Raw genomic sequence first — 26,129 nt, 5'->3', positions numbered from 1 at the left:
TGGATAGGTATATGTCATTTATCTCGATTGATAAATACCGCCGAAATAGTGCAACCGATATCAGTCCAATATGCAGGTACATTCAAAAAGTACACATTAAACGTAGACCAGTAGAGCACTTCATAGATGAGGTACTATTGATTTAATGTGCAGATTATTTAAAACGTTAACAGTTAACACCAATGAAAAAACTAAATGGTAAGATATGCACACTAAACACTTAAATCTGTTAAGAATAAAATCGCAAAATTATTTTCTAAAGACAATAATTTATTAACAACAATCACTTAAGTTTATGAATCTAAGAGTATTCAACAGACAATGTGAAATTGTTAAATTGCACAACATTTTCTTCAACATCATTACGTACGTCGGTAATTTTTCCACAATGACAAACAAAGGACTGACAAAAATACCTTGGCGTTTATTTGAGTGGGTGTTTCTTCGGGCAGAGATGTGCGAATTCTTCACAAGCTACGTCAATGCGAGGGTAGTTGTATTTAAATCCATACTGTAGAACTCGTTTTGGGACTACATGTTGACCTTTCGTCATGATCATTGCCCGCTCTGGATCGAGCAAGAAGTTCAGTAAACGCTCTGGGACGGGTATGAAGGCAGGTCGTCGCAACGCCTTTGCGAATGACTGGAAAAATAATATTTCATGTTTAAACCATCCCAGTGATTATATTTAGAACTGTTAGTTATTAACATACATATTGAAATTAAATAAGTAGTAGTGGTAATAGTAGGTTATAGAAGTTAAGCTTTTGTTGCATGAATAATGTTGTCATTAATATTCATAATTGAATTGCAAATCATTTTATCTGAGTGATGTAGTCTCATATGAGTACATGATATTTGCAATAGCTAATCGATTGTTATGTACGATGAAGCTCAATACATAAAATCCCATTACCAATAATAATAATAAACCCAAATAGCACTAAAATCATATAGTTACCTGTGTAAAGTCGTCATTGGTAATAACGTGCGGCGCCACGCCGTTCAGTATACCTTTGACGTTCTCATTTTCGATTGCAAAGAGTATGAGTCGCGTGAGGTCGTCTATGTGTATCCAAGGTAAGAACTGCTTGCCGGTGCCGATGCGTCCGCCGAGTCCGAAGTAAAATGGCAGAAACATGTTCTTGATCATCCCTCCCCATCGTCCGAGGACGGCGCCGGAGCGAATTATGACCTGGAAATTTGGAATGGAATGGAAATGTTAATGTAAAAGGGGATGAGATGACATAGACAAGACAGGGAAACACTAAAAATTCACTATAGGAGAGGCCTAGCAGGAGGTTAGATAAGGCTAATGTTGTTGATGTTTTATAAGACAACTGAAGTCTATTTATCTTTACAGTTACTATTATTGTATTGTAGGGATTAATTTCTTGTTGTTTTTTGTTTTAATGTATCATAGTATGTAAGACAGTAGATTTAGGTGAAGCAGTGAAAAGTATGTATATTAATTATTCTAAGACACACATATTAAATTGGTATACTTACAAGACGCACAGGTGGATCAACATGAGCTGCTTTTTCCCATTCAACAGTCAACCGTGAAAAAAAGTCATGGCCTGTAGTTGGACTTGTTTCATCATAGCGATTTAACTCTGAAGGTTCATAGGCACCAACACCAGTCAGTACAACAAAAACCTTTGGTTTGTCTTCCGTTTTATTGATGGCTTTTGCTAAAGCTTGGGTAGTACATACTCGAGAATTTTGAACATTTTGTTTGAACCTAAAATAAATAAGAAAAAAAAATGTTTTATTGTTAATAATGACTTAAGTACCTATGTTGAAAGAGAATGTTTGCTAACCCAGGTGTCCAAGATTTTGTGAAATCCATAAATTGCTGGCCAGCTAAATTAACAACTGCAAATGATTTAGGCAAGCCACATTTTTCCAAGTTGGTCCATGAAATATTGTTTGCGCCAGGCATACGGGCCACATTCGTTACATTGTAGCCTTTTATAGCAAGTAGGTCTCCCAAATTACGACCAATGAAGCCTGTACCACCACCTGAAAACAATATGTATCGAAATTAATAATAAGAAACTTATGTTGATCACTAGTTTTCCGCATTTGTATTTCCAACGCTTATGGCATAAGACAAGATGTATGTTTTTATCCTTGTTTACGTAGATATGATGTCAATTTTTCTTCAATTGTCAGACGCCACTTATTCATAAGACTAGTTTTTAGGCTTGGAAGCATTAGTAAAAATCATTAAAAACCATGATGTTGCTCTTACATACCAATCAATACTTTCCTCGCTGCCATAATTTAGCTTATATAACCACAAATGAATTTATAAAAAAGTAATGCCGGTGGGCATTGTCATACAAAGATGAAACTTGATAAATTCTATCTGCACGTCAAAATACTGTTAATTGTACAGATTGTAGAATAAAAACACAATTATATCTCATGGACCGTTTCCACCTGAGATTTTTATCCCAATTTTTGATCAAAATAACAAATATCAGCTGTTATTGTCTGTCAAATGACATGACAGCCGGCCAATTTCAAAATGATCACCGGGAATGTAACAATAACCTCTACGGTCTCATTTTTTACTTTATATGAAATTATTTATTGAAATATATTTTAAAACGGATTTGGAGACCACAGCCATACAGTGTTTTACTGAAAGTTTATTTTGGTCTTGAGGGCTTTTTAAGTCTTGTAATTCTCGAACTGAACTTTATTTACCAGTCAACATCAGTGCATTGATGCTGTCAACGTCACTAGTGACATGTCTACCAACGAAATACGAATATTTTGTATACACAAATACATAGCGAATATTTTGAAGTAAAATAAAAGATAAAATAAAAGCTGAACTAAACATATATAATTTAAAATCACATATAATGAATATACGAAGTTAAAGTATTGTATATGAAATAATAGATTCATATAAAATGATATCACTTCATGTAGAAAAGGGCATTGCCTATGTATGGAATTCTGAAGGTGATTTTTTCTGCTATTTAAATTTTAACCGTGTGAAAGTAATGTAATATAATGGCTAAAGTAGCATTTTTGTTATAGATTGGTACAATTTGCGATCAAACCATAGGATATGTGGAGCATTGATTGGCTCAATACCTTCATTTCCTAGGCAAAATGATTTCTTAGGTGAGTCTCAACATTAGGATCATTTTCCGTGAACTAATTAAGACAACATTAAAATATTAAGTTAGTTTATTTTCTTTCCAGGACTACCTATGGCTTTAAGGTCGGAAGAAGCTGCCTTGTTAGTAGAGAAGGGAATCTGTAACTTATTTGAAATGCCAAATTTAACAAAGAGGCCATCAGAAGAAGAAAAACAAATAATTAACGAGCTTGAACAGACGTAATACATATAGTTTATGATTAAGTGCATTATTTTTAAGACCAACATATTTCCTGTAATGAGTTATTTCTTATTTCCCTTACAGAGTTCTATCAGAACAAACTGAAGCATTGAAAAAGCGGAAAATTGAACAGTTGTCACAAAAAATAGAAATTATTGTCGCGGGCAAGAGACAAAAACTTCTATCTAAAGGAGTTACAGGTTATAATATTTCATAATATATTCTACTATCAGAGTCACATATACACTGCAGTTTTGTCACATAAAATATAGTTTGATTTCAATGAATATGTTTAAAAAGCCTGACATTTTTTTCATTAACTCAATTGTTCTTCTTTCACATTCATCTAATAACAGTTAATATTAAAAAAACATACATGATAAAAATATATTTTTATATTACAGATATTCAATTAGACAAGCAAACATTACTACAAGAGGAAATAAACAAATTGCCAAAATTGGCTCCCACATATGTATTGATGCATTTACCTACAGAACATTACATACCTACAGGTGAAATAATTATAACTACCTTCTATTCTTAATAATAGCTTAAACTATCCCAAGAAATTATGTGAAAAGCAATATTTCTTCAATTAAAACATTTTTAATTTTTAGAAAAGCAAACACTTGGTATAGATGTTCTAAGTCCTAGTGTTGTGCATGGAACAGGGGCCATTAAATACAAGATATTTAAATATTTATGGGAGAAAGGACATCATGTAACAACTGGATTTAAATTTGGCTGTGATTATCTTTTGTATCCAGGTAAGATAAAAACTATGAAGTTGAGCTTCTTTATAAAGTAGAACTGACCTTTAATAACTGTCCTCATAAAGAGAAGGTAATTAATATTTTCGCGATTCTCAACTGTGATATGAGATGATTTGTCTTAAAATACTTCTCTAATGACATTTAGTAGATGTTTACCTGATGTTAAAAGTTTCATTAGGATTTGATTGCTTTAAACTTGCAGCCATGTAAGGTCAACCATGAGGTGACTATAAGGTCATTTTTACAAAATAATATGTTTTTATGACTTTTCATGAAATATCCGTTTCAAGGCAGCCCTTAAATTCATGGCATTGATATCATTAATAAATAAATTACTGTATAATATTTCAGGAGATCCTGTTAGATTCCATGCAACATATATGGTGAGGTGTATTAATGATCAAACTTCTACACTCAGCCCTAAAGAATTTGTAGCATTCGGAAGATTATCTGTGGCAGTCAACAAACTGGCTGTATTGGCCTTTTGCAACAGTCATGGAAAAATAGAGTGCCAAACACTGCAGTGGCACGATAGTGTTATATGAAAATAAATATTTTTAAGTCTATAGAAATGTTTTGTCATTCACTCTCTTGGTGATTGTAACCATGAGGTGCAGCACAGAAGAAAGACTATCCGTGAGTCGTGACGCACTTTTTAGACTTTGAAAAGAGAACCTATTTAATTACATGCAATAAAGGCGTAGCCTCATAGTCGCTCGTCGCTCGTTTGCAGCGACAAATCTGGTCACGTGATATGAAGCGATAAAGATCAAAATGTTGAGTTTTGTCGCTGGGAAAAGATCATAGGTATTGAATAAAGAAAAGAAAAGAAAAATGATCGAGAGCGATTGGCGAGACAAGTCGAAATTTAAAAATGGGGTCACGTGATCAGATTTGTAGCTGCAAACGAGCGTCGAGTGATTCATAAGGCTACGCTTTTAGTATTGTATGCGAAGTGAATTGACATCACTAAATAAGTGTAAAGTGCGATGTGAACTTTTATAATAATATAATATGATAATATAAAAGCGTACAATAATATTTTTAAAGGCTACTCATATGTTTAAAGCTAGGTAAATATATATGTAATGTAATAATGAAGAACACTATCAAAAAGGTTAACTTATTGCGGAAAGAATGTTGATCTGTGGTCCTAATAAATAATTTGAAGTGATAGGACTCAAACTTGAGGACGCTTTTACTTTTGGTCAGAACTTATTAATTCATCTTTTATTTAAAAATTATGCTTTATTTATTATATTTAACATCTTTAAAAATGGTTTTAAATAAAAATATGTTTCTAGGAATATCGTTTACAACATGCGAATAAACGAAACGTTATACCGCCTTATATGTCAAAACTTGATAGCAATAAACTGAATTAAATACTCTTTCTATTCTTGTGGACATATTAATTAAAGTAGAAAATGGATGATCCTGAATTAGATAAGATAAGACAGCAACGTCTTGCTCAGCTACAGGCTCAACATGGGGTACGTATGATCACTCCGTAACAGGTTATGTTCCGTTCGATAAATTCATTGGATTACATCTATTTTACATTACAGGTATGCTTTCACTGCATTGGTTAGTGTTCTTAAAGTTTTTTTTTTAATATTTTCAGGGAACTGGTGATCCAAATCATGCCAAGCAGCAAGAAGAAAGAATGCAGCAAATGGAAGAAGCTAAACACACAATACTCGCACAAGCACTTAGTCAAGACGCTAGAGCCAGATGTAATGTATTTTTACATTGTCTATTTATTATTAAGAAATATTTCCAATTTTATAATTATAATCACTTATTTCTGTTACAGTGAATAATATTAAGCTTAGTAGACCAGAAAAAGGAGCCATGGTTGAAAATATGATCTGTAGAATGGCCCAGATGGGCCAAGTCCGTAATAAGATTACAGAGCCAGAGTTAATTCAGCTTTTAGAGTCACTCAACCAACAGATGCCTAAATCATCAAGCACTGTGAAGTTTGATCGGAGGAGGGCTGCACTTGACTCAGATGATGATGATTTCTAGCACTGCTTTAAATTAATAATTGGAAATAACTTGCTATTCCATTGCCTTAACAAAACATTAAATGCTTATACATATTACCTTCGAATAAAATTGTGTTTCATTTGATACAAAACCAGAATAGTAAGTTTTGAGTAGGTAACTGTATTTAAATGGAATGAATGGATGGAATAAAATTATCGCATTTCACATAATTATACATATTGAAATGAAAAAGCATTTTCTTTTCTTTTAATCTACTTTCGCTGACAATAGATGGCGCTGGTGGATGGTTCATGCACCGTATAGTATAACATTTTGCGAAATTGCGTAGCAATTTAAAGCAGTAGACCTCATAACCGTGTGCTGGATCCCAATTAATTAATACCTGGGGTTATTCTATGATCTATTGTAGTACCAGACCTGAGAGGTGATCTTCAAAACGTATGACTGTATCTTCACACGACATGTTTTGTAATAAATGTACGTTCAATACGATTAAGCTTATCTCATGATTAAGTATCTGGCTGCTCTAACAATGATAGTATGCATTAATATATTATGTTTTATGTCATACTAATACCTATAACGCATGATCGAGATTGGTTGGTCGACCACACCAGCGGTCATAATGTTTGGTTGGAAAGCATAGATAGTAGGTATTTTGATAGAATAAAAAAAAACAGTTTAAAAAACGATCACCTTATTCCCAGTTATGTGAAGTTGAGACCTATGATATAAACTTGGACATAACAGTTGTTTGACTGAGTCTAAATCACAGGTTAAAGGTCAATACCTAAAAATCGGTTACATTAAGTAAAACGATGAAATAATTAGCAGGAAACATAATATCTACGGAAAATGTAAGTAAGTGAATCTCTTTTCCATACACATAATTAAGAGCAAATTTTAAAAGTACGTAATTCGGTGCTTATAGTAGGTATCGATCTCAAATGAAAATAAATGATACAATAAAAGTAAAGTTAAAACAACAAAATTTAGAGAATATGTCGATTTCTACCTTAGCCTTAAGAATATTAAAATGACCGGACCATAATTACGATAATGTTTCAACATCTTAAGAGTTTCTTTTGTTTAAATCTTTAATCCCTGGTAACATGGCTTATTAAGTGATATGTTAGGGTGATATACTTACATAGATTAAGAACCGCAAATCATTAAAAGATTATAATAGAATTAAGGATTATATTTTACGTAGTTATCGTAAATAAACACTGTGTATTAGTGCTATTGTCACAAATAAGTAGGTGGGATATTTGAGACAATTTTATTAAATATTATACAGGGTGTGATAAATAGTCGTTGAATTTAAATCTTAATCTATATTTTTATGTTAAGTTTACAAACTGTCTTAGCAAGTATGGTGACGGTTGACCGGAGCTATATCTATAATATGCGGAATCATGCATGTTCCTCAATTTTAATGGATAGACAATCACCAAAGGTCACCACGACCAACTCAGTATACGCTACGTCTCGCGGGTTGGATCTCCATGTTAGATAGGCATTTGAGTGATTCACAATATTTGTTCTAAGTCTGGGTGTCTCCGTGCAGGTTTTTATTGTTTGTCTAATAAGGGGAGCCCTCCGAAAGTAGCACCAAAACAGCCGTTCGGCCACATTCCGCATCCAGTTCGAGCTAGGTGCCTTGATTTTGATAAATGTTGTTAATAGCACTTTCAGATGTGACTGCAATTTTTGTTTTTTTGCCCATGCTTTACAAACTTTCATGTCACCTGCACAAAAGCATTCGTGGATCACATAAAAGCTTGTCCTACGCGGGGATCGAACCGCGAAATCTCAACCAGTCGGCTATCCGTGCAGTCAATATTTGATAATTCAAATTGGATAATCCAGCTAAGGTGTGTCGAAAGATATCTTTATAATTCGGCGTAGTAAGTACCTAAGTGCTTTCAAGTAGGTATATGATGATGCTCGGTAAGTCGGTAGGAACGTAGATCATTGCACTTGCAATGTATTGATACCCGTCGTGTAATAGTCTTTTCCGCCTGACAAAAGTAGATAGTGATACGATATTTAGATATAATTGCAAATGTCAAAATTGAATTATAATGGATTAATGCTATCTTAGCTTTATTGTTTATCTTAATTGTTGTGAGTTTATAAAAAGGAGTTTAACTGCAATAATTTTGAGTTCTGTAGTGAGCGTGTAGGATGTTCCGAGGACGTTTGCTTGTGGTTGTAGCCACATATGTCGCTCTCGCAGCGGCTGTGGAGATCCCACAAGATGCAATAATCAAAGACTTGATAGATAATTTTGAATCAAGGTATTCTGATAACGTAATTGAAGATGCCAACCTAAATGCGGTGAGTGAAGGATTCCGTGTTAACTAGATTTTCAAATAATACAAATATTTACCTAGTAAACAAGATAACTGTGATTGTGCTACAATATTTCAGCCTGAATTAATAGCAAAGTATCGTTATCCAGTTGAAGTTCATACTGTGACGACAGAAGATGGCTACATTTTGGAAATGCACCGAATTCCTTACGGCCGAGATGCCAATAATGTACCGAATCGGAAGAAACCCGTGGTGTTTTTGATGCACGGCTTGCTCATGTCCTCAGCTGACTTTATTATCATGGGGCCAAGCTCCGCTCTCGGTAAGTCCATCTGACCGTCCATTTAACCGCAACAATAATCCTTCTATATGAATAGTTAAGTCCCTGATGTTAATGCCGTGGAGATCTATACCTTGAACTTGGCTATTCGCGCAATATAGTTTACTGGCTTTTGCCAGCGACTTTGTCCGCATGGTTAGAAGATATAGTATGGATTTTTTTAGACTCCACCCGATTTCGGCCCGTTTTGTAAGATATTTCAATACTAGGTACTATCTACCATCTGCTCTGCTTCTATATATCTTATAGCCTTCCTCAATGAGGATATTATCTAAAATTTAACTGAAATATTTTTAAAATCGACCAGTAGGTCCAGAGTTTTACCCTTACTATACTACTCTCTGCTACTTTTACTCTTTTCTTTATATTTCGGTGCCCATACCCGTGTGAGCGCCGACCATGCAATATTTTTCAAACAACTTAAATGATTAAACTCTTGAAATATTTTTTATGAAATGTCCTTATGATGTATATAGCCTATGTTAATCTGGGATAATTAAGCTTCCGTTTCTTTAATTTTCGCATTCGGTCCAATAGTTTTTGAGTTTATTCATTGCAAACATACAAATCTTTCCTCTTTATAATATAAGTGTAGGTTTGCTATAGTATAATTTGAAGCATACTACACAACCTTTTCAGCGTACATTCTTGCTGAGGAAGGATTTGACATCTGGATGGGAAACGCCCGAGGCAACACTTACTCTCGGAAGCATGTGAGGCTGAATCCTGATGCCCTGCTGAACACTGATTTCTGGAAGTTCTCTTGGGATGAAATTGGAAATATTGACCTGCCTACTATGATCGACTATGCATTAAATGTATCAGGGCACGAGAGACTCCATTATGTTGGTCATTCTCAGGGCACTACGTCTTTCTTTGTGATGACCTCATTGCGTCCAGAATATAACAGCAAAATAATTTCAATGCATGCCTTAGCTCCTGTAGCTTACATGGCTCACAATACGAGTCCTCTCCTTAATTTCCTGGCACCACATGCTAATAGTATAGAAGTAAGTAATTAACTTGACTTTACTGTTAACGATAAAGAAGAAGGGAAAGAGAACTACATGAAGATAACACTTATTTTGTTGTTACATGATTTTTTAACTTTTAATTTTCAGTCCATTTCTGCCTTAATGGGGATAGGGGAGTTTTTGCCCAGCAGCGCTATTCTGACGATAGCGGGTGAGGCCCTGTGTAGAGATGATGTTGTGTTCCAACCGATATGCAGCAACATTTTATTTTTGATCGGAGGATGGAATGAAGAGGAACATAACGCGGTAAGTTTATGAATGTATTAAGGTCCAATCCAGTGTGTTCTTAATGCTTTTATACATAAATCGGAGTATTCTTCTGGTTTCAGACAATGATGCCAGCAGTTTTTGGTCACACTCCGGCTGGGTCATCAGTAAGACAGTTAGCGCATTACGGACAAGGTATCGCCGGCAAGGAGTTCCGTCGTTATGACCAGGGATCTTCATTGTCCAATTACAGAGTGTATGGATCCTTCAAGCCACCTCGGTACGACCTGTCCAAGATCACGACACCAGTTTTTCTTCATTACTCGGACAGCGACCCACTAGCGCATGTTGAAGATGTTAATAGATTGTTCAGTGAGTTAGGCAGGCCCATAGGCAAGTTCAGAGTACCTATGGCTAGTTTTAGTCACCTTGATTATACGTATGGTATCCACGCAAAAGCATTAGTGTATGATAGGGTCATTAACCTTATTAGAGCTATGGATGCGAACACATTTAACGAAATGGACAATAATTGATTTAAAATAAATAAATTTATTAACGGCCTTATGTTTTTCATTACAACTGGTGAATATATGTATGTATCGCACACGCTATTCGCTGATTATGTTGCATTTTTTTGGTGAAATAATTAAATAAACGCCTTCGAAATTGGGATGTGAAAACGCATCGAAAAAATTTTCTAATTTTGGAAAAGTTGCAGGAAAATATCACCTTTTTCCTATTATTAGAAACATTTCATTATTATTTTTTATAGGCTTTAAGGTACATTTCAAAATGAGCATGAAAACTTCAAAACTAGCTGAAACTTGGTAGCGGGCTGCACTAGAAAGTTATCCGACAGTTAACTGAGGTTGATAATTTATTCTATAAGTTCAAAAATAATAATTTACATATTTATACGATCAGATGTGTCTATTGATAAAATTCCGATAAATACGAATACATTCTGAAGATTGAACACGATTTCATAGATTTGGAATATTTTATATCAAAAACAATAGAATACAAAACATAAATCAATAGATAAATAGCAACTATTAATTATGTGTAAAACAAGTTATTAACACTTGCCAGATTTCTTTGCTGATACGCTATCGTTATCTAAGCTTATTTTTCTTTATCTCAATTTAACGAAGTTATAAAACTCGCGAATTAATTACGTTTTCGATGACTTATTTCGTGACTGTAAAATATGTTACGAGGAGGTTTACTTGTGGTGATAGCCACATGTGTCGCTCTCACAGCGGCTGTGGAGACTGACAGCATCAAGGAATTGTTGAAAAAGTTTGACTCCCGGTACTCAACTAATGTGTTTGAAGATGCATCTCTAAATGCGGTGAGTTTTATTGTGACAAAGTATTTAGGTACTTATAGTTTTGATTTCTTCTTCTATTAGTTTAAAATGTTAACTTTGCGCCTACTTACTATTTCAGACGGAATTGATTACCAAATACCGTTATCCAGTTGAAGTTCACACTGTGACGACAGAAGATGGGTACATTTTGGAAATGCAGAGAATCCCTCACGGACGAGATGCCAACAACAACCCGAATCAGAAGCGACCCGTGGTGTTCTTGATGCACGGACTGCTCTCTTCATCCGCCGATATGGTCATCATGGGCCCAGGTTCCGGTCTTGGTAAGTTTGCTTGTGGAACTAGTAATTTATCAATTTACGTGTTTTGCGAAACACGACGCGGTGATTACGATTTACGAACCATGCAATCTTATATTTTCAGCGTACATTCTTGCTGAGGAAGGATTTGACGTCTGGATGGGTAACGCCCGAGGCAACACTTACTCCCGTAAACACGTGAGGCTCAATCCCGATGCTTTGTTGAGCACAGCATTCTGGAAGTTCTCTTGGGATGAAATAGGCAATATTGACCTGCCTACTATGATCGATCACGCATTGAAAACATCGGGACAAGAGAGGCTCCATTATATTGGTCACTCACAGGGCACTACATCTTTCTTTGTGATGACTTCTCTGCAACCAGAATATAACAAAAAAATCATATCAATGCACGCATTGGCTCCAGTGGCTTACATGGCTCACAACAGAAACCCTCTTCTAATGTTTATTTCACCACACGCCAATAACATTGAAGTGAGTGAGTTTTATTGTGTTTTCCTTAAATAACAGTATTAACAGGACCTCTTACTGAGATGAAACTGTTTTCAGAACATTGCTAATTTAGTCGGCGTGGGCGAGTTCATGACCAACAACGTTATTTACTCGTGGGCGGGACAGGCTATGTGCAGAGATGAAGTTGTATTCCAACCGATATGCAGCAACATTTTATTTTTGATTGGAGGATGGAACGAACAGGAACACAATGCAGTAAGTTTGATATATTTTCAACTATTGCCTCCTTTGTTTCAGCCAATAAGTATGGCTCAACGATAAAATGAGGACTAACATATTCTCCTTTTCTTCTACAGACTATGTTACCCGCTATTCTTGGCCATACGCCGGCTGGTTCATCATTGAGACAATTGGCCCATTATGGACAAGGTATCGCTGACAAGGAGTTCCGTCGATATGACCAGGGATCTCGAATGTCTAACTACAGAACATATGGTTCTTTCAAGCCTCCTCATTACGACCTCTCCAAGATCACGACTCCAGTGTTCCTGCATTACTCTGACAGTGATCCATTGGCGCACGTCAACGACGTGGACAGGTTATTCAGGGAACTGGGTAGACCCATCGGCAAATTCCGAGTTCCGTTGGCCAGCTTCAGTCACCTCGACTTTTTGTATGGAATCAACGCCAAAGAGTTACTTTTTAACAGAGTCATTAATCTTATAAGAGCTATGGATGCTAACGCATTCGACGATTAATAAATTTGTAAATGTAATATGTTTATGATGAGTTTCTTTGTGTTTATACTGTTCATTTATAAATAAACAACAATCGTGCAGTTCCTGTCTTTAGTTTGATACTTTATAAATATGTAGCCGAAATTTTGTACGATACTGAAGATGAAGTGGCTTACTGTGGCTGGTAATTTAGATCAGAGGTTTTCATAATTTGGAAAAAGTACCTAAGTGCATACATATAGATTCAACTGCTTCCGATGTATTTTACTGATAGTATCAGAATGTTGTAAATTGCATGAAAATCAAGGCCAGCTCTTCGGTAGTTACTCAGGATATTTCATAATGTGGTTACATTATCTACCCGTATCCGTCCACTGCTGGACGTAGGCCTCCCCAATTGCAAGCCGAGATCTGTCTTTAGCTGCTAGCATCCAGCTCCTGCTTCCCATGCTCCGCAGATAATCACTTCGCCTTACTTGACGTCCTTTACGTCCGTCTCTACTCGAGAACTCTTTTGTGACGAATTTCGAATGTGGGTGCCTTTTGTGACTGACATGACTCATATCTTAAGAGTTCCGATACAATGCGATAAAAGAATAAAACAATCATTAGCCAGCAAAACCTAAAAGTCATACTTCAAAAAACAACGTCATGTTTTCGATAAATGATTGGGTTTAAAAACAAATACCTTGTCTCGACAAAGGAGAAAATTGTTTACACTTGCCTGCACTTGAATATAAGTACATATTGATATTTTAACACGTCATGTGTTTATGCGGATATAGATTTTTGAAAGTTTAAATTCGCAGTCACAGATGCTAATAATATAAAGGGAAAGAGTTCGATTGGTTGGTCGAAAGCGCTTATCAAAAGCTACAGATCCGAATTGAAAAAATATTACAGTGCTAGATAGGCTATTGACAGTTCACACTATGTATTATATTGCAATAATACGCATACGCGAAGACGCGGGCAACAAGTAGTGTTATTTATAATACAGTATTAAAAAACGAGGTAGTGATAGTCAACATTTGTTTATTATTACGTACGCGTGACGTATAGTAATTTATCTTTACGTATTGATATTTGTAATTTTGCTTTACACGTGTATGTTACTGAACGCCACCCAAACGTCTGGCCGCGTTTTCAAACGCGCTTGGGTGGTGCCCTCGACGACTTAGATTCACAAATCAGTCCGGCAAAACAAAGTTGCAGGGATCAGCTAGTTTTCATAGACGGAATTAAAGTTAAAAATTACACTTAGCAAATTCCCCCCCCCCCTCAATTCCTTTCTTGCCAAGCATTCAAATATTTGCATCCGCAAATGTGGATCTTTCGCATGGATTTGGCCATCTGCATATGCCACCGTATACCCAATAATCAATTGGTGTTGTTCTATTCTTTATTGAAGTACACAGCTTGTTTAAAGGATTTTTTTTCTTAGTTTTATTAAGTCCTCTTTTACCAGTGCTTTTTTAAATAAACGAATCACTTAAAATGAGCTTTCAGGCATGGCCATAAGACGTCTTAGATTTTGACTTAACCTCATTAATTCAGTTTTTTGAATAGTAAATAGAACCAGGGAATCAAATCTTGTTTTTGGCCAAAAGATCACCAAAAAGTATTGCTGTGTGAGGTGTTGCAATTAAATGAAGTTATTATTCTGTAACTTATAGGTAGGATGTTTTATCACTTTTACAGGTATTTTTTTAGGCCAGCGTTTTCAACAAAATACAAGTCGATATTGCTATCTGATTATCCTGAGAAGATATGTGGAAATGAATTCAGGGGTCTCTTTTAAAAGCCAGATAATTAGGAAACTCGAGTATTAGTGAATAAACTTACGCAAAGTATTTCATGGCCTTTCGAGGAAAGTACCAGACCCATCTGAGAAAGCTTGGGCCTATGCATTATTTTGTTGTAGAATCCGAGATTGATTTCCCACGATTCCTATCGTTTGAGCCGTTTCAAGTTTTAGCATTCCATAGTAACCGTGAAACCTGTAGGCAATCAAAGAAAAAAAGTGTGTAAAACATCAACTGTGTGTTTTCAGTCTTTTCTGATCTAGCCACTTCCAACGGGTACATTGGGCATTGGTTTCGAAGTGATAGGTTATCACCTCTACTTTTACATTACGTTTAGAACCAGTTATAATTTTTTCAAGCAAATCCGGATCAGAAGCCTTTGACGTCATTTAGCAAATCCTAAGCGACAATAATGTTACTTTAGCTCAAAATTTAAACTCTGCTGCCACAGTTTTAGCATAAAACAGTCGAGAAAACTGCACGGCATTAGCCGATTTGCAACTCCAGAACGCTTATCGTCATGAACCGTTTTTTTTGTTCTCCGAGTCGGACACTAACTAAAAGCACCCCGGGCCTTTCTACTGCTTTTAGCCAGCGATCGCTCGATCCTCCTCTGCGTGACTCTAGCTGGCTCTGGTCCTTTGAACTCCTTCCCAGGGATAGGTGTAAAAACCCCACCCCTCACTCCTCATAAAAACGGACGACGCGCCCGTCATTTTGGCCTCTTAGCCGATCGAGTGACAGGGTGCCGCCACAAGCAGCCTTACGGCGGCCGCAGGTCATTTCGTTGTTGCCGCCGATATCGCTCGACAATTCCCATAGGCGTTATCCGGCTTCCTTATTCTTAGTCGACTGGGTGTTTTCGCAGCAGTCTGAAACAGCCTGCTAGGCGCACTCACTCCGTACCATGGCCGAGTCAGCAACTGTGTGAGTCGTGCAGCCGGTCCACCTAGTCCCAGAAGATGGGTCGGATGTCAGCTATAAGTTCAGCGTTGGGATTTTGTAGGCTATAGAACCAGTCTGCCAGAGCCGCCATGCGCAGCTCGTTGTTCCTTTCTTTCAGAGATGGATGGTTAGCCTGGGTTTGATCTCCGCCACGCGTACAGCTGTGCCAGGATTCTCAGCCTCGAACTTCCAGGGCAGTGTCTGTTCGAGGAGTGTCGCCGCTTCCCCGGAGATCGTGTGATATTTTATTACTCTCATGGTCAATGCACGCTATGACTTCCGTAGTTCCGTAGCAAAGCAGTATGCGGGACAACATTTCAAGTAAGTACCTCGGTGCACTCTATTTCAATTTTAATTGAAAATTTAATACATAATACAATATTTAATCCACAAAGTAAAAAATGGAGCAACGTACAAAAGCCCGAATGATATCGCCCACATCATGATAAAAATAACTTACATGTACAAATATAGGAAAAAAATCTATAGTCGAATGTACTCAGTCCACTGAAATTCAAATAAAATCACCTTTTCTTTTTTTAACATACCTTTAAATACCATTGCTATGATATTCAATCGTGCCCTCATAACCGCTGATGTTAAAAAGTCGGAATCACTGGTTATAGACACATGCCGCTCTCGCCACGGCTGCTTCTCACACTTATCTCACATTAGCGTTGTATTCAATCCTCTTAACTCATTACTTTAATCCATATGTTGATTAAATCCTGAAAGCTTAGTATACAAACTCACATTCGCACTTATTAATATTACAGAAAAATAAAGACTTCGAGTTACCGTAGCAAAATTTAAAATTCGATACGATGAAGTCTATACAGGTTATATTCAAAATCTGCGGGGTGTAAAGATATCTGAGAGATGATTGGGGATTATTGTTTTTTTCCGCAACTCATAAATTTTAATTACTATTCACAATGATAATTGACGCGATTAAATAGATAACCCGTTTTAAAATATTTTATGTCCAAAACAATAGTAGACAAGAAAAAACTCATAAGATAAAATTACAAATTAATAACAGTTGCCAGATCTTATTGCGGATAAGTTATCGTTATCTGAGCTTATTTTTTTATCTCAATTATACAAAAGTTATAAAAGTCGGGTATTCATTGTGTTTTTGATGACTTTCACATCAATGTAAATCATGTTACGAGGAGGGTTACTAGTGGTGATAGCCACAAGTGTCGCTCTGACTGCGGCTGTAGAGACTGACAGTCTCAAGGAATTGTTGAAAAACTTGGAATTGCGGTACTCCACAGACGTTCTTGAAGATGCATCCCTAAATGTGGTGAGTTTTATTTTGACAACCGAATAAAAGGACCTTAACATCAGATTGTATTAAAAGGTTAACATTTTGTGGCTTCTCACGATTTCAGACGGAATTAATAACAAAATACCGCTACCCACTCGAAGTCCATAGTGTGACGACAGAAGATGGGTACATTTTGGAAATGCATCGAATCCCTCACGGACGAGATGCTAATAATAACCCCAACAAGAAGAGACCCGCCGTGTTCTTGATGCACGGCCTGCTCACGTCCTCCGCCGATATGGTCATCATGGGCCCAGGCACCGGTCTCGGTAAGTTTGCTTCAGGAATAAGTTATTTTAAATTAATGTCTTTTCGAACGCGACACTGTTTACTAACCCCGCAATATTTTCAGCGTATATTCTTGCTGAGGAAGGATTTGACGTCTGGATGGGTAACGCCCGAGGCAACACTTACTCTCGGAAGCATGTGAATCCTGATTTTGTGTCGAATCTCGCATATTGGAGGTTCTCTTGGGATGAAATTGGTCGCCTTGACTTGCCTGCTATGATCGATCACGCATTGAAAAAATCAGGACAAGAAAGGCTTCATTATATTGGCCACTCGCAGGGCACTACTACGTTCTTTGTGATGGGTTCTATGAGACCAGAATATAACAAAAAAATCATATCAATGCACGCATTGGCTCCAGTCGCTTACATGGCTCACAACAGGAGCCCCCTTCTTATGTTTATTTCACCGCACGCCAATAATATTGAAGTGAGTGAATCTAATAATTGATTAGTTAAATAATATGTATGCCATCGGGAACTTTACCTGAATTTTAATTAATTTTAGAGCTTGGCTAATTTATTCGGCGTCGGCGAGTTCTTGACCAACAACGCTATTTACTCGATGGCGGGCCAGGCTATGTGCAGAGACGAGGTTGTATTCCAACCGTTATGCAGTAACATCTTGTTTTTGATTGCAGGATGGAACGAACAAGAACATAATGCGGTTAGTAACGATTGTTTGCACCTTTAATTGTATTGAATCAAAATTGTCCTACAGGATTGCATGTGATTTAATGTGATTGATTTTGCTTTTGCAGACCACCCTTCCAATAATCCTTGGCCACGCTCCGGCTGGTGTATCATTAAGACAACTGGCCCATTATGGACAAGGTATCGCCGGTAATGAGTTCCGTCGATATGACCAGGGATCCCGATTGTCCAATTACAGAGTGTATGGATCTTTCAAGCCACCTCGGTACGACCTCTCCAAGATCACCACTCCAGTGTTCCTGCATTATTCGGATACTGACAAATTCGCGCATGTCAACGATGTGGATAGGTTATTCAGAGAACTGGGTAGACCCATCGGCAAATTCCGCATTCCCTTGGCCAGCTTCAGTCACGTTGACTTTCTGTATGGCATAAATTCCAGAGAGCTACTTTTTAATAGAGTGATTAATCTTATAAGAGCTATGGACGCTAACGCATTCGACGATGAATAATCTTTGAAATATAATTATATTCATGATGTGTTTATACTGTTTGTTTACAAATACCCAACAATGGTGTGGTGTCTATCGTCTTTTTGTTATAATTTCTGAATATGTAGGGGAGAGCTTAAGTTGTGTATGATACTGAAGGTGAAGTGACTTATTGTGGGTGGTGATTCAGATCAGAGGTATTCATACTTTGGACTCAAGTACTTAAGTGTACAAAGTTACAAATGATAACGGTGACCTTAATTGACATTATCGGTCATTATTAAAATCAATGTTAAAAAATGAAATCGTCAAATATATTCATTTTTTTTAAATTGCACGTGAACAAAGTCTTTCAAACATAATTATCACGGATGTCATAATTTAAAAAAGGTACCCATAAACTTCCTATTCGATGCGATAAGCTTATGGAGCACAGATTACCATAATTGTTTAAAAAATAAATGTTTTATAAATGTTTAGATTAAATAACAATCAATAAAGAAGGAGTAGAAAATACTTCCATGCGCTTGTGAAACTTGAAAAATTTGAGAAATATTACCATTTGAACTAATTTATTAGTTTATTTACATAGAGTCGTTGAGAAGGGGGGCATAACTCTTATTTCGTAGTATTTCGCGTAGATAAGCGTGTAGGAGTATTAGGAATACTAGTAGTAGTTTGACTTGTGGCTATAAGGAGCTTCATGTCGTGCTTGCAACGGCTGTGTGCTTCTCACATTTTTTTCAAGCAATATCGGTTTTTTTATAATAACTATCGTGAGACTGATTCATTATTAAATGATGTAACCGGAGTCCTTAATCATGAGCCGCCGCGTCTGCTCATGATTAAGGACTCCGGTTGGGTCCGAAACTAGTCGGGCTACCCCGATAAATACGCGTGAGTAAACCGTTACATCATTTAATAATATCGGTTTTAGCGAATTGCTTGTTCCTCTAAACTTATTTACTTTAACCCATTGTGTGATTGAATCCAGCAAGCGTTCCTGAAAAAACAGTTATCTATTGTAGAAAGGATGAGGAATCATTAAAAATTAAAAATAAGAAATCTCTAAAAACTATTTTCAAAACTAGCGATCTAATACTGCCAGTCTGCAGGGTGGAAAGTAATTAGACAGATGACTGGCGCTTATTAGTTTTTCGGTAACATATAAATATTAATTAATTTTCTTCACAATGTTCTTTTCCGATTTGACACCATTTAACAGATAAGGCATTTAAAAAAATACATTTTCAAAACAACGGTAGTAAAAAAATAACTCATAAGATAAAATTATTTTTTTTTATCTAATGAGGTTTTGCTAGATCTTATTGAGGATACGTTATCGTTATCTTAGCTTATTCTTTTTATCGAAATTAGACAGAAGTTATAAAAGCCAAATTGCGTTTTTGACGAGTTTAATGCGAATGTAAAACATGTTACGTGGAGGGTTACTTGTGGTGATAGCCACATGTGTCGCCCTCACAGCGGCTGTGGAGACTGACAGCATCAAGGAATTGTTGAAAAACTTTGACTCCCGGTACTCAACTAATGTGTTTGAAGATGCAACTCTAAATGCGGTGAGTTTTAGTTTTTGACAATCGAAGAAATATTGCTATCATTAGATCAGTATTAAAAGGTGAACATTTTGTGGCTTGTCACGTTTTCAGACAGAATTAATAAGAAAATATCGTTACCCAGTTGAAGTTCACACAGTGACGACAGAAGATGGATATATTTTGGAAATGCACCGAATTCCTCACGGACGAGATGCCAACAACAACCCGAATCAGAAGAGACCCGTTGTGTTCTTGATGCACGGACTGCTCTCTTCTTCCGCCGATATGGTCATCATGGGCCCAGGCTCCGGTCTTGGTATGTTTAGGCAAGTAATTTGTAAATTTGAATTTTTGTTGTAACCTCGCTTTCTTACGAACCACGAAATCTTTTTAGCGTACATTCTTGCTGAGGAAGGATTTGATGTTTGGATGGGTAACGCCCGAGGCAACACTTACTCTCGGAAGCACGTGAGGCTGAATCCTGATGCTTTGTTGAGCACCGCATACTGGAAGTTCTCTTGGGATGAAATAGGACGCATTGACCTACCTACTATGATCGATCATGCACTGAAAACATCAGGACAAGAGAGGCTCCATTATATTGGTCACTCGCAGGGCACTACTACTTTCTTTGTACTGACTTCTATGCGACCGGAATATAACAAAAAAATCATATCAATGCACGCATTGGCTCCAGTGGCTTACATGGCTCACAACAGGAACCCTCTTCTTATGTTTATTTCACCGTACGCCAATAATATTGAAGTGAGTGAATTGTATTATGGATTAGTAAATTAACGCAATTTTGTGCCCTTTAACCAGGTTTTAACTGTTTTCAGAGCATTGCTAATTTAGTCGGCGTGGGTGAATTCTTGACCAACAACGCCATTTACACGTGGGCGGGCCAGGCTATGTGTAGAGACGAAGTTGTATTCCAGCCTCTATGCAGTAACATTTTATTTTTGATTGGAGGATGGAACGAACAGGAACACAATGCTGTAAGTTTGTTATACGAATATACACATTGTATAGATTACGATGAATTTAATTAAGCACAGTGTTTCTCATAGAAACGTATATGGTTTATTTCCTTTCACAGACTATGCTTCCTGCCATCTTAGGCCACGCTCCGGCTGGTGCATCATTAAGACAACTGGCCCATTATGGACAAGGTATTGCCGGCAAGGAGTTCCGTCGTTATGACCAGGGATCCCGATTGTCCAATTATAGAACGTATGGATCCTTCAAGCCACCTCGGTACGACCTGTCCAAGATCACAACTCCAGTGTTCCTGCATTACTCTGACAGTGACCCTTTGGCGCACGTCAACGATGTGGACAGATTATTCAGAGAACTGGGTAGACCCATCGGCAAATTTCGCGTTCCGTTGGCCAGCTTCAGTCACATTGACTTTTTGTACGGGATCAACGCAAGAGAGTTACTCTTTAATAGAGTGATTAATCTTATTAGGGCTATGGACGCCAATGCTTTTGACGATGCATAATTTATAAATATACTAGCTGACCCAGCAAACGTTGTTTTGCCTATATTTTTACTAGCGTATGTATTTTTAATGCCACATTAAAAAAAATTAAAACAAAAAACTTCGTCCAAAAAATGCAATTTTTTTTTTAGTGTGACCAACCATTAAAGTTGGGGGTATGAAAAATAGATGTTGTTCTATTCGCAGACCTACCCAATATGTATACAAAATTTCATAAAAATCGGAGGAGTACGGTAACTAACATCGTGACACGGAATTTTATATATTAGATGAATTTCTTTGTGTTTTCTTGTTTATTTACAAATCTCCTAACAATAGTACCTTGGTCTTCTGGTCTTGGTTTCTCTTTACTCTATTTACTGGGCACACATTGACCGTAGAACTCGTAACTGGCCCTGGGGCTCGACTCACCGGCGGCAGGCCTTGCGGTTGTGATAAAGTTAAGTTGATATATATTGTATCAGTAAAATAGTAGTGAAAACTGTAAATTAAGTTAACAATTAAGGATTCGTGGGAGTGTGACCACGCTTTCTTCCAAGACCCGAGACGAGCAGCCGTAGCACTAGTATAATAAGCAATGTACTGTTTAACTCTCTAATAATCATGGTTTACGATCTGCATCCTGTACAAAAGAACAGAGAGTAAAGTGTACCTGTATGTACCTTTGGAAAGGGAACCCCAACTAATATTTTATCATAATACACTTACTACCACATTTCTCCAAGAATTGTAAATAAAATTAATAATTATTATTTACAGCTGGTTTCGTTTTCTTTTCTTTAATTGGAGAAACTTAACTTCTTATTTGCTAATGCACCGGTTTACTTAAATGTATTTATCGGGATTGGCTGACTAGTTTCGGTCCTTAATCGAGAGCTGACTCTGAGGCAGCCTGCTAGTCGAGCTGCCGTTGCTTCATTCAATTATAAATCTTAATTTGCCCAAGAGAAAAAGAAGGATTTATACATTTTTACATTATTTACTATATCAGAAAGATCAGTTACTTTGCGGTAAAAAAAAAACAAATAGTATGGCGCAATAATCGCAGTTACAATGGAAATTAAACAATCATCTCGACACAAAAAATTATTTTCCGAAATAATGTTTCCTTTAACAAGAATAAAAGATGATGCATTGTTTTTATCAGTCTTCAACGTAACGAAAAACGAACCTAGTTCCTAGTACCAATGAACAACATTCCACTTCACCGGAGGTTGAAGTTATAACAAACGGGAACAAGTTGTGTGACATCACGAAACTTTTTATTACACTCGATTCAATTCAACTTTGCCCTATTTATCTACGCTGAACTTGTCTTCTCAGTTAGCTGCGTACGTAACAAGGACTAATTTGCAGGAATAAAGTACGTTCAAGAAATTGGCCGTTCATAACTGGCCTATTTCGGAAGAACAATGTACGTCATCTTAAAGGTATTTGCAGTTGTTAAAGGGAGACGCCGCTCTACGGCATGCAGTGTGTCGTCTTTTTTCCACGTCGGCAAGTCTTACACGTTGTAGCGGTAGGAAGCCAGGTTCATAAGCTTTCGTTCGGGGTTAATTTGTTTTTGATAGATACCTTTAAACAAATTTTTGAACGCATTACAAATCACGTAGGACTATTAGTACGTCAGTGCGCTATCACCTATTACGATAACACACAAGTATCGTATATTTGCGTGCTTCTTTATCATGCTGTGATTCAAGGATTAGGTCTGATTGATTGAGTTAGTCGGATTAAAAACACTAAAAAAACGATATTATTGTTTTAATAAATCATCGAGTAATTATTTATACTTCAAATGTTGCTATTAACATATATTTTACTAGAGTTTATTTCTGTTACTTAGTAGTTTTTAATAGGAGATAATGATCCACAATAAAAAGTTTGTAAGTACTTATGTAGTATCCTTTTTTGGTAAAACAAACATCCATCTATGTAATTAATTATACTTAAGCGATAACAAATCTAATCATGATATTAGATCGATCAGATTCGTGTATAGTAGGTAGTAATACGCAATTAATATTAATCATTAAAATGCTTCTACATTTCCTCGTTGCTGTTTTTAAGAAATCGAAGTCAGGTTTTATCGATTTTATCGCTCGCACATGACAACTCCTTTTTTAAATAGCCGTTGACTGAAATCACTGAATGCTTGTCAAACCTACATTATCGTGAGGGTTTGGTAAATGCACCCTGATTGAACCGGATTTATACTTACCTCACATTCCTTTTGGGTTCTATGTAATGGGTATGCCTAAAGTATAAAAACGTAACTGAGGCTCTGTTTTCAGTCCTTCCGTCCGTAACCAATCTGAATGACTTGCAAAATGTTTTGTTGGACGGTGAAGAATATAAAGTATGTGTAAAAACAGTATCGCGAGTCCTACTCGCAATGGAAAGCGTTTAATTATTAAAAATTTTTTTTTGGGCTGTAGCCTATAGATCATAGTCTATAGGTGTATGTTAGCAAACAGTATCTACATTCCCTACGTTTAATTACGTCTCCTTGTTACAATTTCAATGACATTAGTTGATTAGACAATGACATTTGAAAAATAAGTCAAACCGATCACTTTATAGTGTATGTACTTAATCTGAGAAATTATTTGTTATAACTGTCCGTCTTGTCCCACAATGATCCTACAATCATGATTACAAATAAAAAAGATTCAGGTGTTTTAGTATGTGGTATACCACATAAAAAAGTTGTGATGTTAGCAGATGCGAATATACCGTATAAATTTACAATAGACAGAAACTCGAATAGTTTGTTCTTCTGTATAAACGCTGACGAATTTTCAGACCAAAGTTTTCAATCGGTCGTGTTAAACCTCGACAGTGGGTTGGCCACTATTATACCTGGAATCCGTAATGGGTTTGCGAGTGCTGTGGACCAGGCCACCGGTAACGTATACCTCGGAGGGAGCGACGGTATATTCAAATACAATTACAGAACCAACGACATTGAGCAGCCGGCCCTTGTCAACAGAATAGATATCTTCGATATGTACTTTACCGACGAACTGTATTTCGTAGACACGGCAAAGCAACATCTCTACGTATATCGAGACGGAATGAAAACATTGGTTTCCGAACTCAAAGACAATCTTATTCAGCACTTTGTTATCGATGTCAACAGCGACATATATTTTGTGAATCCTTCTGGACTATTTGTATTGGAAAAAGGAAGAAAATTCCCGATGTTAATTAATGGAAATGACGTTAGTATTCGTGGAGCAACTACAGACGTCAATGGCCATCCGTATTTTGTAGCACAAGATGGAATTTATGCCATTGATAAAGAAAGCAAACAATTGGCGAAGATAGTGTCCGTAAACCGAGGCTACGGGCTCGCCTTTGACAAAGAAAATAATATCGTGTACAGTGATGAGCGTTCTGTGAACATACTGGTTCCATATTAAATCTCTAGATACACAAATAAAATAGTGCATGTTTTTTTATGTATATATGCGTCTTGGGAATAAATTAGCGATTTTTACACTGTAAGAAGCGTGGTCTGAACTGAAACGTAACTTAAAATGCCAGCCGGCGCGGAAGTGGCGTCTCGATAAAGTGATTGTAAACACTTTGATTTTTGACTCAACTGAGCGGAATATTGGGGCTTAGTTCGCCACGCTCAGAATTGCAAATTGATTTGTACAAGATAATTTTAATAACCTTTTTATTTTATAAATTTTTATAGCTCTGTATTCAAACCTAAACTTTGTGGATACACGAAATCTTAGATAGGTATATGTGGAAACATGTGTAATAGAATTATGATGTATTCAAACTGATATAATTGAAAAGGGCGTTACTGTTGCGCACACTGTGAGTGGTAAAATGAAACGTAATTTATATTCTTGGAGAGTCCAGCTGTGCTCGGAGGGACGGCGTTACGTTTTAAGGGAAAATTTGGAATGACACAAATGGAAATAAATGAATCTTGGTTTCGGTAATTTTGATATTAACAGTTATTTTCACTTGATCTACGTCCTAGGCAACAGAGAGGATGGATCCATCCTAATTTTGCACGTTTAATGAAGTGATTTTTTAATAAAAGCCTTTAATTTTTAAACCTTGTTCTTATTAATAGTGTGAGTCTTGAATACATTATGACGATATTTTAATGATTCCGTATTACGACTAAAAGTTGCAAAATTGCTTTGAGAAGCTTAGTCGGTTCCTCGGCACGCATTTAGACATAAGGCTTCAAGAGACTGCGAATGATAATAATTGGTATACCATTCCGTGCGACATTATTACTTGCTGCGAACAATGAACACAGAATGCGTTAATTAGGCTGACATAATAACCTTTTAGCGAGCTATTGTTGTCTCTTTCTATCTCATTTGGTTCTAGTCGTAATAAAAGTAAATGGAATTTTACGTTAATACACTGTTTACTTTATTAATCAGCGATAAGATGCTATGTTAAGTGACGCCTATATCTTGTTAAAGATAAGATTTAAAAGTAATTTCTGGTTTTATTGTGTAAGTAAACGCGTGGTGCGGCTAACGACTTGTCACGCGAGTCACTCGTTAACGCCTCACTTTGATAGATTGATCCGTGTATGATTGATGGCAGTTCCCAGTATTTGAAAACCTTTAAAATGACTTCAAACCGGATATGGCTTTGAGGGATCAGGATA

General features: G+C 36.6%; 8 protein-coding genes across 12 annotated transcripts; 7 read left to right on the top strand and 1 right to left on the bottom strand.

Annotated features, from left to right (window-relative positions):
* Positions 1-249: 249 nt before the first annotated feature.
* LOC113496065 (epimerase family protein SDR39U1) lies at positions 250-16,318 on the bottom strand. 2 transcript variants are annotated; one of them, XM_026875162.1, is made up of 5 exons: positions 16,199-16,318; positions 1,824-2,025; positions 1,510-1,744; positions 962-1,195; positions 250-643 (listed from the first exon to the last, which is right to left on the bottom strand). In XM_026875162.1, the coding sequence occupies exons 1-5, from the start codon at positions 16,236-16,238 to the stop codon at positions 425-427; spliced, it is 930 nt and encodes a 309-aa protein (XP_026730963.1). In that variant the 5' UTR covers positions 16,239-16,318; the 3' UTR covers positions 250-424. The 2 variants fall into 2 exon arrangements, with proteins under 2 accessions (XP_026730963.1, XP_026730972.1); XM_026875171.1 differs by lacking the exon at positions 16,199-16,318 and adding an exon at positions 2,262-2,518.
* LOC113496079 (tRNA-splicing endonuclease subunit Sen34) lies at positions 2,614-4,709 on the top strand. Of its 4 annotated transcripts, none has more exons than XM_026875182.1 (7): positions 2,747-2,982; positions 3,061-3,147; positions 3,229-3,364; positions 3,450-3,565; positions 3,770-3,880; positions 3,986-4,135; positions 4,493-4,709. In XM_026875182.1, the coding sequence occupies exons 1-7, from the start codon at positions 2,931-2,933 to the stop codon at positions 4,684-4,686; spliced, it is 846 nt and encodes a 281-aa protein (XP_026730983.1). In that variant the 5' UTR covers positions 2,747-2,930; the 3' UTR covers positions 4,687-4,709. The 4 variants fall into 4 exon arrangements, with proteins under 4 accessions (XP_026730995.1, XP_026730983.1, XP_026731010.1 ...); XM_026875209.1 differs by having other exon boundaries at positions 2,928-2,982; positions 3,047-3,147; positions 3,213-3,364; XM_026875203.1 differs by having other exon boundaries at positions 2,930-2,982; positions 3,047-3,147.
* Positions 5,443-6,262, top strand: LOC113496100 (programmed cell death protein 5). The gene is made up of 3 exons (XM_026875218.1): positions 5,443-5,634; positions 5,766-5,877; positions 5,958-6,262. Exons 1-3 carry the CDS (start codon positions 5,569-5,571, stop codon positions 6,170-6,172), a joined length of 393 nt encoding a protein of 130 aa, XP_026731019.1. The 5' UTR covers positions 5,443-5,568; the 3' UTR covers positions 6,173-6,262.
* On the top strand, positions 8,310-10,617 carry LOC113496030 (lipase 3-like). Its single transcript, XM_026875088.1, has 5 exons — positions 8,310-8,497; positions 8,591-8,795; positions 9,453-9,823; positions 9,935-10,093; positions 10,177-10,617. Exons 1-5 carry the CDS (start codon positions 8,345-8,347, stop codon positions 10,588-10,590), a joined length of 1,302 nt encoding a protein of 433 aa, XP_026730889.1. The 5' UTR covers positions 8,310-8,344; the 3' UTR covers positions 10,591-10,617.
* On the top strand, positions 11,268-13,001 carry LOC113496044 (lipase 3-like). The gene is made up of 5 exons (XM_026875112.1): positions 11,268-11,411; positions 11,509-11,713; positions 11,814-12,184; positions 12,260-12,418; positions 12,520-13,001. The coding sequence occupies exons 1-5, from the start codon at positions 11,268-11,270 to the stop codon at positions 12,919-12,921; spliced, it is 1,281 nt and encodes a 426-aa protein (XP_026730913.1). The 3' UTR covers positions 12,922-13,001.
* Positions 16,319-16,781: 463 nt separating the features above from the next.
* On the top strand, positions 16,782-18,470 carry LOC113496052 (lipase 1-like). The gene is made up of 5 exons (XM_026875125.1): positions 16,782-16,959; positions 17,048-17,252; positions 17,336-17,700; positions 17,779-17,937; positions 18,032-18,470. Exons 1-5 carry the CDS (start codon positions 16,816-16,818, stop codon positions 18,434-18,436), a joined length of 1,278 nt encoding a protein of 425 aa, XP_026730926.1. The 5' UTR covers positions 16,782-16,815; the 3' UTR covers positions 18,437-18,470.
* Positions 18,471-19,832: 1,362 nt separating this feature from the next.
* LOC113496037 (lipase 1-like) lies at positions 19,833-21,508 on the top strand. The gene is made up of 5 exons (XM_026875100.1): positions 19,833-19,992; positions 20,083-20,287; positions 20,366-20,736; positions 20,811-20,969; positions 21,071-21,508. The coding sequence occupies exons 1-5, from the start codon at positions 19,849-19,851 to the stop codon at positions 21,473-21,475; spliced, it is 1,284 nt and encodes a 427-aa protein (XP_026730901.1). The 5' UTR covers positions 19,833-19,848; the 3' UTR covers positions 21,476-21,508.
* Positions 21,509-23,989: 2,481 nt separating this feature from the next.
* On the top strand, positions 23,990-25,747 carry LOC113496063 (ommochrome-binding protein-like). Its single transcript, XM_026875193.1, has one exon. The coding sequence runs from the start codon at positions 24,127-24,129 to the stop codon at positions 24,898-24,900; it is 774 nt and encodes a 257-aa protein (XP_026730994.1). The 5' UTR covers positions 23,990-24,126; the 3' UTR covers positions 24,901-25,747.
* The last annotated feature ends 382 nt before the right edge of the window (positions 25,748-26,129 follow it).

This window comes from Trichoplusia ni, chromosome 1 (genome assembly GCF_003590095.1).
Source record: "Trichoplusia ni isolate ovarian cell line Hi5 chromosome 1, tn1, whole genome shotgun sequence".
In the NCBI taxonomy this organism is placed as follows: Eukaryota; Metazoa; Arthropoda; class Insecta; order Lepidoptera; family Noctuidae; genus Trichoplusia; species Trichoplusia ni.
This window is presented reverse-complemented; position numbering and strand designations above follow the sequence as displayed.

Bases quoted from the DNA above. Each gene is read 5' to 3' on its own strand.
- LOC113496063 (XM_026875193.1), top strand. From the start codon at position 24,127: ATGATTACAAATAAAAAAGATTCAGGTGTTTTAGTATGTGGTATACCA.
- LOC113496030 (XM_026875088.1), top strand. From the start codon at position 8,345: ATGTTCCGAGGACGTTTGCTTGTGGTTGTAGCCACATATGTCGCTCTC. The intron at 8,796-9,452 runs GTAAGTCCATCT...CAACCTTTTCAG, and splicing joins GGGGCCAAGCTCCGCTCTCG to CGTACATTCTTGCTGAGGAA. The intron at 9,824-9,934 runs GTAAGTAATTAA...TTTAATTTTCAG, and splicing joins CACATGCTAATAGTATAGAA to TCCATTTCTGCCTTAATGGG.
- LOC113496079 (XM_026875182.1), top strand. From the start codon at position 2,931: ATGATATCACTTCATGTAGAAAAGGGCATTGCCTATGTATGGAATTCT. The intron at 3,365-3,449 runs GTAATACATATA...TTTCCCTTACAG, and splicing joins ATTAACGAGCTTGAACAGAC to AGTTCTATCAGAACAAACTG. The intron at 3,566-3,769 runs GTTATAATATTT...TTTATATTACAG, and splicing joins TCTATCTAAAGGAGTTACAG to ATATTCAATTAGACAAGCAA.
- LOC113496044 (XM_026875112.1), top strand. From the start codon at position 11,268: ATGTTACGAGGAGGTTTACTTGTGGTGATAGCCACATGTGTCGCTCTC. The intron at 11,412-11,508 runs GTGAGTTTTATT...TTACTATTTCAG, and splicing joins AAGATGCATCTCTAAATGCG to ACGGAATTGATTACCAAATA. The intron at 12,419-12,519 runs GTAAGTTTGATA...TTTCTTCTACAG, and splicing joins ACGAACAGGAACACAATGCA to ACTATGTTACCCGCTATTCT.
- LOC113496037 (XM_026875100.1), top strand. From the start codon at position 19,849: ATGTTACGTGGAGGGTTACTTGTGGTGATAGCCACATGTGTCGCCCTC. The intron at 19,993-20,082 runs GTGAGTTTTAGT...TCACGTTTTCAG, and splicing joins AAGATGCAACTCTAAATGCG to ACAGAATTAATAAGAAAATA. The intron at 20,970-21,070 runs GTAAGTTTGTTA...TTCCTTTCACAG, and splicing joins ACGAACAGGAACACAATGCT to ACTATGCTTCCTGCCATCTT.
- LOC113496052 (XM_026875125.1), top strand. From the start codon at position 16,816: ATGTTACGAGGAGGGTTACTAGTGGTGATAGCCACAAGTGTCGCTCTG. The intron at 16,960-17,047 runs GTGAGTTTTATT...TCACGATTTCAG, and splicing joins AAGATGCATCCCTAAATGTG to ACGGAATTAATAACAAAATA. The intron at 17,938-18,031 runs GTTAGTAACGAT...TTGCTTTTGCAG, and splicing joins ACGAACAAGAACATAATGCG to ACCACCCTTCCAATAATCCT.
- LOC113496100 (XM_026875218.1), top strand. From the start codon at position 5,569: ATGGATGATCCTGAATTAGATAAGATAAGACAGCAACGTCTTGCTCAG. The intron at 5,635-5,765 runs GTACGTATGATC...TAATATTTTCAG, and splicing joins AGCTACAGGCTCAACATGGG to GGAACTGGTGATCCAAATCA. The intron at 5,878-5,957 runs GTAATGTATTTT...TTTCTGTTACAG, and splicing joins TCAAGACGCTAGAGCCAGAT to TGAATAATATTAAGCTTAGT.
- LOC113496065 (XM_026875162.1), bottom strand. From the start codon at position 16,238: ATGAGGGCACGATTGAATATCATAGCAATGGTATTTAAAG. The intron at 1,196-1,509 runs GTAAGTATACCA...CCAAATTTCCAG, and splicing joins TTGATCCACCTGTGCGTCTT to GTCATAATTCGCTCCGGCGC. The intron at 644-961 runs GTAACTATATGA...TTATTTTTCCAG, and splicing joins CCAATGACGACTTTACACAG to TCATTCGCAAAGGCGTTGCG.